Consider the following 12,500-nt stretch of genomic DNA (forward strand, 5'->3'; position numbering starts at 1 on the left):
AAAAAAAAAAAAAAAAAAAAAGAAACTTGTTGAATTGGATTGCACGCCCAGCACGTGCGTTTTTCACTTTTCCATTGCTTTGCCGTCGTCGGCAAAACAATAGCTAAATGAACCTGCCAACGGCTTGTTCAGGAGAGCCGAATTTTAAACATGTTTTCAAGGTATCAAAACCAAACTGCCTGTGAAGTTTGACGCCTTAAATCCTCTCCGTCCTTGAGATACAGAGGGAATTGTGACACCAGAAAATGGCCCGTAAAGTTTCGGGACCTTCGAGAAACGGCCGCCAGACCACAATGGCAGAAAATCCATGCCTCACTCTTTGCGAAAAAATAATATAATAGGACAGTTCCGAGTTCATGTCTGCTTCCTCTTCAAAGCGAGTTTAAGTGCGAAGTTTTTCTTATGAAAATTAGTTTTCATTCAAATGTAAAGTAGAACTAATTACCATCACAAAAAGTTCGCACTTAGACTCACTTTGAAGAGGAGGCAGACACGAACTCGGAAATGGCCTATCCGGTGTTGTGGTCTGACCTTATCTGGACGGGGGCATCTTTCACTTCCTAAAATTAATAGGCAACTTCGTGGTAAGCAGTCTGGCTAAAGTCCCCCACAAATTATTGTAAAATTAGTACTGAGAAGCCCCGAGGGAAGAGACTAATAGAGGTTTTGCACGGCAGCCATGTTGCATGGCCGGAACAATAGGTTCTTTTTCTTATGGGAACAAATGTTCTTTCTTATGCAAACATTTTCATTGTTTCTGCCATGCAATATGGCTGCCGTGCAAAACCTCCATAGCTTCACTTCACTTCACTTCGTAACACCGATCATTGAGCTAGAAAAACTCCTGGAAGCTATTACAAACCCTTTCTTTGGATAGCTCGGCACTTACTCTTCGGTCAGTACATTGACAACAACAGATTTCACTAAATTACTAAATTGTTGTTTTTTTGAAAGGTATTTTTGGGCAGAATAGCAGCATTTGTCGCTCCATCGTACCAAATACAACCACCCGTTGATCCATCACAATTGAGTAGGGAACCCGTGCAGGTGAGGATACGATGCTTTTTTTCTCTTTCATGAACAGCTTTCGACTCCTGTCTTGGGAGCATTGTTCACGTGACTGGTCTCACATTTATTTTCCTCTTCGAAATTCTGACCCTAACCTTCTAATACCTTGTATCTTTCAACGGAGGCTGTCGAAGCGATGTGTCTTGTCAGTGTTTCCATGCTTAAAAACCCGTCAGTTGACCTCATGATGGAGTCGAAAGCTTGTTTTCATGACGGATGGTTTTTGAATCCGGAAGTTTCTTTTATCCTGACATTTAAGAGTTTAACGAATTACGGCAGATATTTACTAGAACTACAGGTAATTACACATTACTTAAGTACGTTCGAGTAAGAAGTTTTACAGAAACAGTCACTTTTGTGAACTCTTTGTTTGGTTTTAGATGAAACTATTCGAGTTCGATATACCAATATTCAGGCATGGCTACCAGGCCTTATGTTCAAATCTGTTTTCTTTATTTGTCTCACAAGTCTCAGGGGAGATTTCTAAACAAAATAACAATAATATTCAAATTTAACCATAAAGCTTCGTAGCCTTGTATCGAACGTGGCCTTTTGCACATGCACTCGTTCCGAGGGCTGCTCGTTTTCATTTGGGTTCGCATGAGATCGAGGTGAAGTGCTCCAGATACTTTTAACGATGTCCCAACAATGCGACAAAAATGTTTAAAATTTCGACGAACGTTAATTCGGCAAATGTTTATTTCCAGAAACTACATGATTATTATACGTTCTCCTTCGTCGAACGCAATAGTCATTTTTACTTTATGCTGTAGGTCGAGAAGTACGCCAACGATCCGCTGGTCTGGCACGAGGGTTTGAAAGCAAAATGGACAGCTGAAATTTTAGAAGCTATGAACGATATTCAGAAGAACGCTTCCAAGATTACAGTACCATATTTGCTCGTCCATGGCGATGATGATCAAGTTGTCTTGATTGACGGTTCACATTTTCTGCAACAACATTCACCAAGTACCGATAAAACATTCAAGGTACGTGCAAACTTGGTGAAATGTGATTTGGAGTGCGGTACGCACAATTATGCAACTTGAAATTCAAGCATAATTAATTAGACATAAATTAACGCGGAGTGCATAATTAGGAGGAATAAAATGTACGCTGAGTGAATTCACTAAAAATAGTTTTCACCTGTTAATTTATTTCTTCCAGTTAATCTATGCAGGCAAACTGAATCACTTCGCATAATTATGAAAGATATAAGTCAGGTCTTGCGGGAAAATAGTGTTATTAATATTTTATTAAGTGTTTCAACATCAAAACTTAAGTTGAGGAAAACATTGTGATCATATGATGAAGAAGAAGAATTTCCGAAGAGCAAGACTTTTAAAAGGGTCTTCGATGTAGATCAAGGATGTAAGGAGGCTGGAGGACATAAAAAAATCTGTGGTTTCCAGGATTCGGTATCGGATTGCGATTTTTTCTCCCTTTTATGAAGTTTTTTATAGCGGAGTCTGGTTAACTTATTGTAAGAATAAATAACCCTGGAGCTCCGCTTTTCGGCTTCGCTACATCTACAAATTATCTTCGGGTGCAAGACTGCACAAAGGAGGATTAAGTTTGGTATTTAATGGCGCGAGGAGTAACAACTTGAAGGTGTTACTCCACAAATATTTGTGTAGATATCCGTATTAAACATCAATAAATATACAATTGGTGGCTTAGCCGAGCTTCATCGTTTAGCAAATGGCAATAAAAAGTTACAAGCAATGAGTAAGCCATTATTCGAACTACAACTAGCTGTTAGTGTTAGTAAAACGTAAGCAGCAAGCTGTCTTATGTACAATCCCGTTCCCAGAACCTTCGTTACCCTTGTCCAGCGGAACGGGCGCGGGACCAAAGCCGGAACCAGAAAACTATGTTTCCGGCTGATTAACTGCGCGTGCGTGAGTGGAGGAGGTCAGAAATCTGACCCCAGTTCAAAGGGTGGATAGCGCTATCCACTGGATAAATCACTATCCATTGCACATCTCAATATGGGCTTTGCTAGTGTTTAATCCGCTGGATAGCATTATCCACCTTTTGAACAACCAAGGCATGGAGTTCACCTTGTCATGATAGCGCTTACTTTTCACTCGCAAGATGAGTACACATGAGCATAAACACAACACATCTCCTACGGCACTTGAAGAGTTTGAACTGCGGAGGATCAAAAATAACGAGAGATATTTTTACCAATCAAAAAAAGACTTCAGTAGGTGTGTCACGCAAGTGAGAATTTGGAAATTCAAAATGCTGTATTTTCAAAAACAAAAACATTACGGAACTTGATGAAATGGTATATGAAATGAATCATATGAACTGCGGATATGAAATCAAGTGAAGCTATCATCTTCGCAGTTATGAACGCAATTTTTGCAATTGCGTAGAGAAGCCTGAAAAATTCAGGGCTTCAACGGGGTTTGAACCCGTGACCTCGCGATTCCGGGACCATTCTATGCTACACCGATTCCGGGACCATTAGAACCCACAAATGACCAGCTCCCAACGTCAGTGGCTTCAGAGCTCAGTTGGTTAGAGCGTCGCACCGGAATCGCGAGGTCACGGGTTCAAACCCCGTTGAAGTCCTGGATTTTTCAGGCTTCTCTACGCAATTGTAAAAATTGCGTTCATAACTGCGAAGATCATAGCTTCACTTGATTTCATATCCGCAGTTCATATGATTCATTTCATCATTGATTCATTTCTCACGGGACCATTAGAACCCACAAATGACCAGCTCCCAACGTCATTGGCTTCCTAGCTCAGTTGGTGAGAGCGTCGCACCGGAATCGCGAGGTCACGGGTTCAAACCCCGTTGAAGTCCTGAATTTTTCAGGCTTCTCTACGCAATTGTAAAAATTGCGTTCATAACTGCGAAGATCATAGCTTCACTTGATTACGGAACTTGAAAGTTGCAGAAAAGATTTATTTCTAGATCATCTTCAACCTCCTGGATATAAATCCAGAAAAAATCACGATTGTGAGTTTAGAATTTGAAAATGGCCGGAAATTAGACCGTTGTTCAACAGCCCATCAAATATGCCCTTTCTTGGATTGACCAAAGTCTCTCTTTCCCGACCGCTGGTCAAGGAAACGATGGCTCTGCGAACGAGATTGTCTTATCTATGTCAGTGATTGCGTGACAAAACATTTGACTTGCCCTAAGCGACACGGCCGAGAGAGGCTTGGGGGATGGGTTACCTTTATTTATCCCCATTCCACAATCCTTCCTCGGCCGTTTTTCTCGATTGCGTGACAAAACACCAACGACGACGGCTACAGTAACTGCAACGAAAACATCACAAAACATTGGTGAAAAGAGGAAAAGTAATCGTGTTGCACGTACGGCACGCATTTTTTCATATATTTTACGGTACTCTGCATAATGACGTGAAATTACCCATTTTATTGTTAGGATATTTCGCCCACATTGTACGACGTGAACGAGATAGAAAAATCGCTTCAGATTTTCGATAATGCAAAGTTGTATTTTGAGGTGACGTCTCTGATGACGTCGCCGTAGGTGATCTTGAAGCCCATTTGATTCTCCAAGGGCGCGCTTCAACATAGAATGGATTGCTTGTAGTTACAGGCTGTAAAGTAAAAGGCTCCTGTTGGAATTCGTTCTGACGATGTGTAAATGGACCTTCTCTCTTAGGTGTACGAAGGTGGACGCCACGAGCTATTAAATGAAATTCAGGAATTGTCCAGCAAAGTCTTGCAAGATATCTTGGACTGGATCAAGCAGAAACTACAATAGCTCAGCTTTGAACAATGCTCAACTACAGAACCCAAATAACACAGATAATTCTTAAACGTTTGAATTATATGACGATAACGACTTTAAGGCGGTCAACGGCCCTTCCATTTGCAAACTACCGTAAAATTCCCAAAATAAGCTGATAAGCGGGGCTTATATTTTTCAAAGGCCCTTTTTGAGGGGCTTTAATATTTGTGGATGAGGTTACATACGGAGGGAAATTTGCGTTACAAAATAAACAAATTATGTGTTACTGTACCATTTTTGCCTTGTTTCATATGTATTAGAGGGCAATTTCCAAGTATAGACTTAAGTGATTTGAGTGTAATGTGAAGTGCTAAGTTTCTACCCCATACGAACCGTGTGAGCGTTAGCCCTACTGATGGAAATGGGCCCACACAAGGTCAGACCCATTTCAGTAATTCCCAATCTGGAGGACAAAACAATGGTTGTTCTTACCCCTGAGAGGAACAAACCTTTCAAATGCAAAATGATCTTATTGTTTTGTCCTCCAGAATGGGAATTAAATGAAACAGGAGGGGCGATTTAACGGAGGGTTTTTGTGCGTTACGAGTTTGGGGGGTTTATATTTGGAGGATTATTTTCGGAATTTTACGGTACCCCATGTCTATTTATTTATCTAACTATTTACATTTGTATTTACCGCTAAACGATTCGCAAGAATCATTATTTTGAATTTAGCGGGGCACCATTAATATTTTCACAGTAACATAAATCATGTTTGGTCAAAAAGACAATGAAACAAGCCTGTTTCTGAACAGTCGGACAAACTAAACCGTAGGCTCGAAATTCCTGTCCTTTGAAAGCCCTTTATTTCTATTATCAAGTGTGAAAATAAGGCGAGCACTTCTACTTGAACTTTACCATTTATAATTTGGCTGGGGAATTTTAGGATGAGTGGGGTGGACTACGGGACACAGGACTGGGATTTTCAATGACAGTAATGATAATTAGAACTCTGAATTAAGTGCTGTGTTAGGACCAGAAATATGAAATTTGAGGCAGTAAGAAGAACGAAGTTAATAGTACTTTGAAGTCAACAAGCCTTTATGAAGTAGCTGCAAAAACAATTGAGAATTTTGCATGTTTTCGAGCACATATCTCATAATTAAAGAGAACGTATTTTAAAACAGTGGAAGAAAGATGAACATTATTCATGTAACTCGTGAACAAATTAAACTTGCTTATATTTTAATATAGATTCCTGCAAGATGTGAAATTTGTTTTGTTTTTCTTTATAAACGAAGATGCCCTTAAACGAAATTCCGCCACTTTTCGTTTTATTTACTGATTCCCTTATAATCCGAGATGACCGCCAACAAAAAATTAAAACTAACACAGGACAAACAAAGACAAAAAATGTGGTGAAAATGCAAAGACTTATACATATGGACTTTTATTCTAAACAGCGTTTTGCAGTATTATATATATATATATATATATATATATATATATATCTAAAGAGTCAGTTAAGTAGATCCCTTGAGCCAACAACGTATCACCCCCAGGAGGATCGCAAATGGATTCACAGTCCAAGTTGAGGAGAAATTGCGAGAAAGTTACAGGAAACTCAACACTGGACAATATATATATATATTTAGCGGAAATTCTGTGAGAATTTCAGACTGACGGATAGTCCAAGTTTTGTAAACACTGTCCTTTATCGCGGCTGCCCTGTCTCCAAGCATTGGTGAAATTTTGCACGGTATTTTAGACGACCTGCAAGAATACGAAAATTGAATATGTTCAATATTCTTCAGCTTTTGCTCCCTAAGTTCATACTTACTATTTTTATTCTTGTAATGCTTCCAGGATTATTGGATTATGGTCGCTTGGGTGAGGAGTAGTGCTAAGTTTATAAATTCTATTATTACTTTTCACTTCTGGTCACTTTGAATGAAAGGTATTGATAATAAATTTATTATTTGTGTACATTGGTGGCCATACAGCAAACCTGTGTACATTACCATACTGTTCCAAACTCTCCTTACAGTGTACAAAGAAATCACTAATTAACCAATGCTACAAATTCTCAGTCCAAAATTATGAAGATGCAGACCAATGTTATGCACACAAAAATTAACGTCACCAAATCCAACAAAAAAATGCATGCAACACCCTTCACAAATTCATACATTCAATTTTTAAAGAATTATATTTTAAATTTTGCTTTTTGTGCAATTCTTAATTTTTCCGAGTAGGCCTTACAATGTCATAATACTATTTATTATTTACTCTTCCTACATTTTATATTTATTTATTTATTATTTACTTCATACATTCAACTTTTAAAGAATTATATTTTAAATTTTGCTTTTTGTGCAATTCTTAATTGGCAACAGTTGAACTGCTGCACTTCATTTGAAATTTAGGAGTTCATACTACCCTACAGTAAAGGTATCTTGTTTTTGTGTTTGTTTATAAGCTTAATTAATTCTAATTCGGTTTGTACACAAAACAGAGCAAATAAAAATAATAATAAAATAAATGGTGGTCGATCTTCATAATTAGTATTCCATAGAAATCTCACCTTAATATCCTGACATTCCTCGATAATTAGTATTCCATAGAAATCTCACCTTAATATCCTGACATTCCTCGATAATCTTTAGTAAAAGTAAACTCTGATTGCTGCTGTACTGAGTGTTTCCATTGGCAAATTTACTTGTATCAATTAATAGATAACCCTTGTTTCTCTTTAATACAACAAGTAGCAGGTACTTAAACTAACAGGGTTATCTGTCTGGTAAACGTTTGCCACTTTCCAAATTTTACCCATGATTTCTTGGCTCTGACTAAGCATGGTGGTTTGCTATCACTGGACAATTTAACTGCTTGTGCATCCCACTGAAACGCTCTTAAGCGTCTTGTTCATTTAAGGATGGTGCCTACTAATTCAAAGGTATTTTTGCGCGGTTTACTGAATATGCGGGAAAAGCAGATCCCAACAAGTGTTATTAAAATCCAAAAAGAAAATTAGGGGTAACCACACATATTTCAAAGATAACTAATCAATAATATTATCAAACAGCTTTAAAATACAAAGCAATGTATGGCGTTTCTTTCCAAATTAAAGCTTAATTATCTCTGAAAAATGCATGGTTACCCCCAGTTTTCTTTTTGGATACCAAAAGCACTTGCTTAGTTCTGCTTTCTCCGCATAAATTTAAACCGTGCAAAAATATCCCTGCATTAGTAAGCACTACCGATAGGAAATCCAAGTGTCTGGAGATGCGCAGAACGTATGCGCAATAACAATACTAGGCACCGTCCTTAATTTCACTATTGAACATGCAAACACTGAATATTAAAGCGCAAGTAATAATCACACTTCACAGCACTGTCAAACATATTTAAAGTTCTTGTAAGCTAAATTACAGTGAGGACACTCGAACCATGAACACTTGATATTTTTTGTGACTATAGAATGTGGGCTCGTCCTTTTGACAAGAGTATTTAATGTTTTTACACTTACAAAATGCTATACATGTAACACTATACATCATAAGAAGAGCCTTTATTTCTTCCTCCCCCAAAAAAACACTGTACTCAAAAATGTCAAGTGTTCACGGTTCAAGTGTCCTTACTGTAACAAACATTTCCAAAGGTCACATCCATGGCATGTGATTGGTGGACCTTGATCCACTTTCTTGTTTTCATTTCTTTGTTTGTTTTTAATTAATAAATTTAAGGTCTGTTAGATCTTGATGCACTTATGACAGAAAGAAGAGTCACACCTACAGCTAGTTGTTTTAACTTTCAAAGTTCAAACCCCTTTTTCCAGTTTAGAGCAGCACTAAGCATTAGTGAATCAGCTTCTACTGTCCTCTTAAGTCACATTGTGCATTTCAACAAGACTGTTCTGTCTTGAAATATGGTCAAAACAATACATCACACTTGAATGACACAGATGACTTAAGGAGAAGGATACAACATGCAATGATAACTGGCAGAAAATAAGTTAATTACCTTTGGGAAAAGAAAGGCTCTGCTTGCAGGGTGGGTAAGTTCTCAAGTTGGAGACAAAATTAGAGCTTGTGTTTCTCCTGTCTGTTGAGAGAAAAACACAACCTTTTATATACAGTATTACCGTACTCACAGTTACCCTACATTATTACATAATTATTGTATTTACTTACTACAGGGTACTTTTGCAATCCGAGTCATGGTAGGTATCTGGCCTGATGTTGTGGAAGACTGCTTTGCCTGATGTGAGCCCTATAACACACCCAACGAAAAATGACCTCGCTCACCACTTGGGTCTCCCATAGCTCAATGGTAGAGCAATCCAACCAGCATTCTGGACAGGTCATGGGTGTGATTCCCGTTGAGGAATCAGAAAATTCATTTTTCTGAGTAGGCTTTACAATGTCATAATACTATTTATTGTTTATTCTTCCTACATTTTATATTTATTTATTATTTACTTAACTCCATATTCCAGTTAATTGTCTGTTTTTGTATGGGCTGAGCCTACCTTACTACAGACTAACCGCTTATGGCTCTAAAAGGGCCCTTTGTGCTCTTGTTCTGAAATAGTTCACTTGGTAAACTAAGTGTTTTCATTGGCTGTCATTTCCCAAATGAACATTTTGGGTGATGTAGCAGTTCTCTTAACATATGTGATTGGCTTGCTACCCTAGCCAAAAGTATAAAAAGATTAAACAATTGAAACGATGACTTGGACTTAAAAACAATTATTATAGAAGCTGCATACAATGCCAAACAATAGCTGGTTACAAAAGCTGCTACACTACTGAGAATTTTCATCTATGTGAAATTCCCGCAATGCATTGGGGGGGACACGAAACTAAGTAAGAAAAAGAAGCCTGAGAAGGAAGTTGTAATGAAACAGAACTCATTAACCCCTCGCTTTTTGGTCATTTTCGTGAAAAAAAATTCGTATTCAGCTAGAGGATACGTCATGCTAGTGTACATATAGTGCATATTCACATGTTACCTTGTTTACAGTGCCATTTATTTACTGTTTGCTTGTGGTTAGCATTAGTGTGGACAGAGCCTTAGTACACCATCAAATTAACCTGGTAAAATTAAACTGATAAAGGTACATCAGTCCCCGTCCACACTAATGCAAAAGCGCATACGTTTTGATGCATTATTCCCCTATTATCCACACTCTAACACACAGGAAATTAGGGTATTGAATAACTAGTTATGATTCTTGACAGTGATTTTAATTATCACAATATTGTATGTGACTTCGGAATCATAATGTTGCTTTGCTTACTACAGAAATCATCAAGTCATCATTTGATTCTGCCAGGCAAACGATTCGTAACACTGATTTTTCAAGGTTTGAAGGAACCTTTTGTGGAATCATAACCCAAAATTTTAATTATACAGAATCATTGTTATGATGCCCTGAAGCTACTTAGCATCATCTGAGGAATCATAACCCATCACGCTTTGAGCAAAAATCATAGTTAATACTTGTTTTCTGATCTACAGGAAATCATTTGTGGCATCATAACTTTGATTATAACAGTTTAGAAAATTGTGCATTTCTAATTGTTCAACCAAGGTGTTCACAAGGTGAAGCTGCTGTTGTTTTTTCCCCAAAAAAACCCTGTCAACTTGTATCCAAAGTTTGATTTTTCTACCATTTACATGTGTGTTGCAACACTTATATTTTTTCAGCCCCATGGCTTGTCATGTACAAGTCATCTTTGCACACTGACAGTGCTAAGGAATTTTTAGCTGACCCAAATGATCTTAGGTAATAGGCCTTTTGCAGCTAAACCATCACGACCTACTTTTCATAAAATTATGGGCTATAGCTTAACAAATGCCAGAAATGGAAAAAGCATGTCGAGAATATCAAAATGGCCAAATTTGAGGCCTGCCTCCATCATTAAAGGGCGAGATCTTATGACAGTCTGAAGTTTTAAAAGAATTAGAAAAATTGTATGGAAAATATTGCTGGAGAACAAGACCTTGCTCTCCAGCAATATTTCCCATACAAAACTTCTAAATTTTCCGAAAATTGAAACTGTCGTCTAAACTTAGTCTTTCATTCCAGGGGACTCAAACTTGGCCATTTTGGTATTTTCGATGCACTCTTTCCATTTCTGGCATTCTTTAAGTTATAGCCCATAATATAAAAATTCTCTAGGAAAAATTTGGTCACGTGACCCCAGCTGCAAAAGGCCTATTGAATCTGGAGGAAAACAACAATTCAAGGTCATTAAAAAACAACACAGTTTAATACTAAACAAATGGTAGCCCTTTATTTGTATTACTCATGTAACTCATCAATATCTGAGTATAACTTGTACATGTATGACACAGACTTTTGTTCTCCTTTCATGATTAAAACATTTAACCCTTTGACGTCCAAACCAGCCTAAACCGTCCAGACTATTTTACTCTGTCTATCACCAGACGATTTTACTCGTCAATGGGGAACCTCTGGGAATCAATGGGTTAATCACTCACTGAAAAACTATGTCCCCTTTAATGTACCAAAAAAAAAAAAATACCCAGTGTACATGACATTGCTGTGTTTAAGTCATTTACAGTATTTGCACTTTCCTGACATGTGTTTCAGTGCATTCCAAATCCGACTCCCTTTCCGCTGGTTCTCTCATGCTACCTTTTTCCTATAAATTTATCTTTTGCTGAACTACAAATCTTTCTGTGCACCTTCATCATATGAGTCTGGCACCCGCCCAACTTCACGTCTGTCCACCATCGGTGTCTCTTGATTTCCTCCTTTATTAGCTCCTGCTCCCTTTCTCTCTGTCCCTCTTCCACTATGTCTCTCTTTTGCTGCAGCAACAATTAACATGATTAGCATGAAAAAGTTGTTACCTGCAATAATTATTGTTTGCCAGTCCAAATAAGATGCACAATAACTCTAACCATGTATTTGAAGGAGGAATTAGTGTAAAAGGCTTCAAAAGCTGCCTGAAAACACTTATGAATCGTAATCCTAAGGACGCACAAGCACGCTTAGCTATTTTTTAATATTTTGTGAGTAGAAATTTTATAAGTAGAAATTTATTTTTATGCGTGTAAAAAATTTGATCGCGCAGGAGACCATTATCCCTAGGGATAACTTCAAGGTCTTCCTATCAATTTTCAAATTTTACTATTATAAACTTGTTTTTTTGCAGTTTATTTGAAATATATTATTATTATTATTATTATCATTATTATATATGACGCAGAGAATTTCGCCATTTGTGTAACTTCATTTACTGCGAAGTAGTGTGCCGATCAAATCGGAACCTCAACATCTCCCCCCGCCCCCCTCCTGGGCAAAGCCCAAGCATTATTTTGACTATCTTCTGTGCCAGGGAGTGGGGAATTTGACTTTTGCCTGCATGGGGTGGGGAAAATTGAACTGGAAGTGTCAGGATTTTTTTTTCGGGCACCGAAGTCACTAACAGGTACAAAACACTTGTTTGGACAAGATGGTTAAAGACGTTCATGCTCATTGCTACTGGGCATCCTTACAGCGCACGCAAATTCACATGCTACATGTACGTCATCATCGAGCGCGCACGCTAAGTACTAAAATGAACAATGATAGGGCAGATGGCCATTGCTATAGCTTTGCTTGGATTTAACGATCTTGGATGTTCGCTGACCCCTACTTTTCTTTTCATAATCAGATTTTATTTACAACTAT

At 37.9% G+C, this 12,500-nt stretch overlaps 2 protein-coding genes across 2 annotated transcripts in view; one reads left to right on the top strand and one right to left on the bottom strand.

Moving 5' to 3' along the window:
• Positions 1–6,047, top strand: part of LOC138011761 (monoglyceride lipase-like) — an 11,353-nt gene extending 5,306 nt beyond the window's left edge. The window contains exons 5-7 of the mRNA XM_068858920.1: positions 955–1,047; positions 1,842–2,057; positions 4,724–6,047. Of these exons, the coding sequence (XP_068715021.1) occupies positions 955–1,047; positions 1,842–2,057; positions 4,724–4,825 (411 nt within the window). The 3' untranslated portion in view covers positions 4,826–6,047. The remainder of the gene's footprint in view (positions 1–954; positions 1,048–1,841; positions 2,058–4,723) is intronic.
• A 165-nt stretch (positions 6,048–6,212) lies between these two features.
• The window catches only part of LOC138011762 (uncharacterized), a 7,993-nt gene continuing 1,705 nt past the window's right edge, over positions 6,213–12,500 (bottom strand). Inside the window, exons 2-4 of the mRNA XM_068858921.1 lie at positions 11,510–11,635; positions 8,816–8,896; positions 6,213–6,565 (exon numbers count right to left, since the gene is read on the bottom strand). Coding sequence (XP_068715022.1) covers positions 6,507–6,565; positions 8,816–8,896; positions 11,510–11,635 — 266 coding nt within the window. The 3' untranslated portion in view covers positions 6,213–6,506. The remainder of the gene's footprint in view (positions 6,566–8,815; positions 8,897–11,509; positions 11,636–12,500) is intronic.

The sequence above is a fragment of the Montipora foliosa genome, chromosome 7, assembly GCF_036669935.1.
Source record: "Montipora foliosa isolate CH-2021 chromosome 7, ASM3666993v2, whole genome shotgun sequence".
NCBI classification, from domain to species: domain Eukaryota; kingdom Metazoa; phylum Cnidaria; class Anthozoa; order Scleractinia; family Acroporidae; genus Montipora; species Montipora foliosa.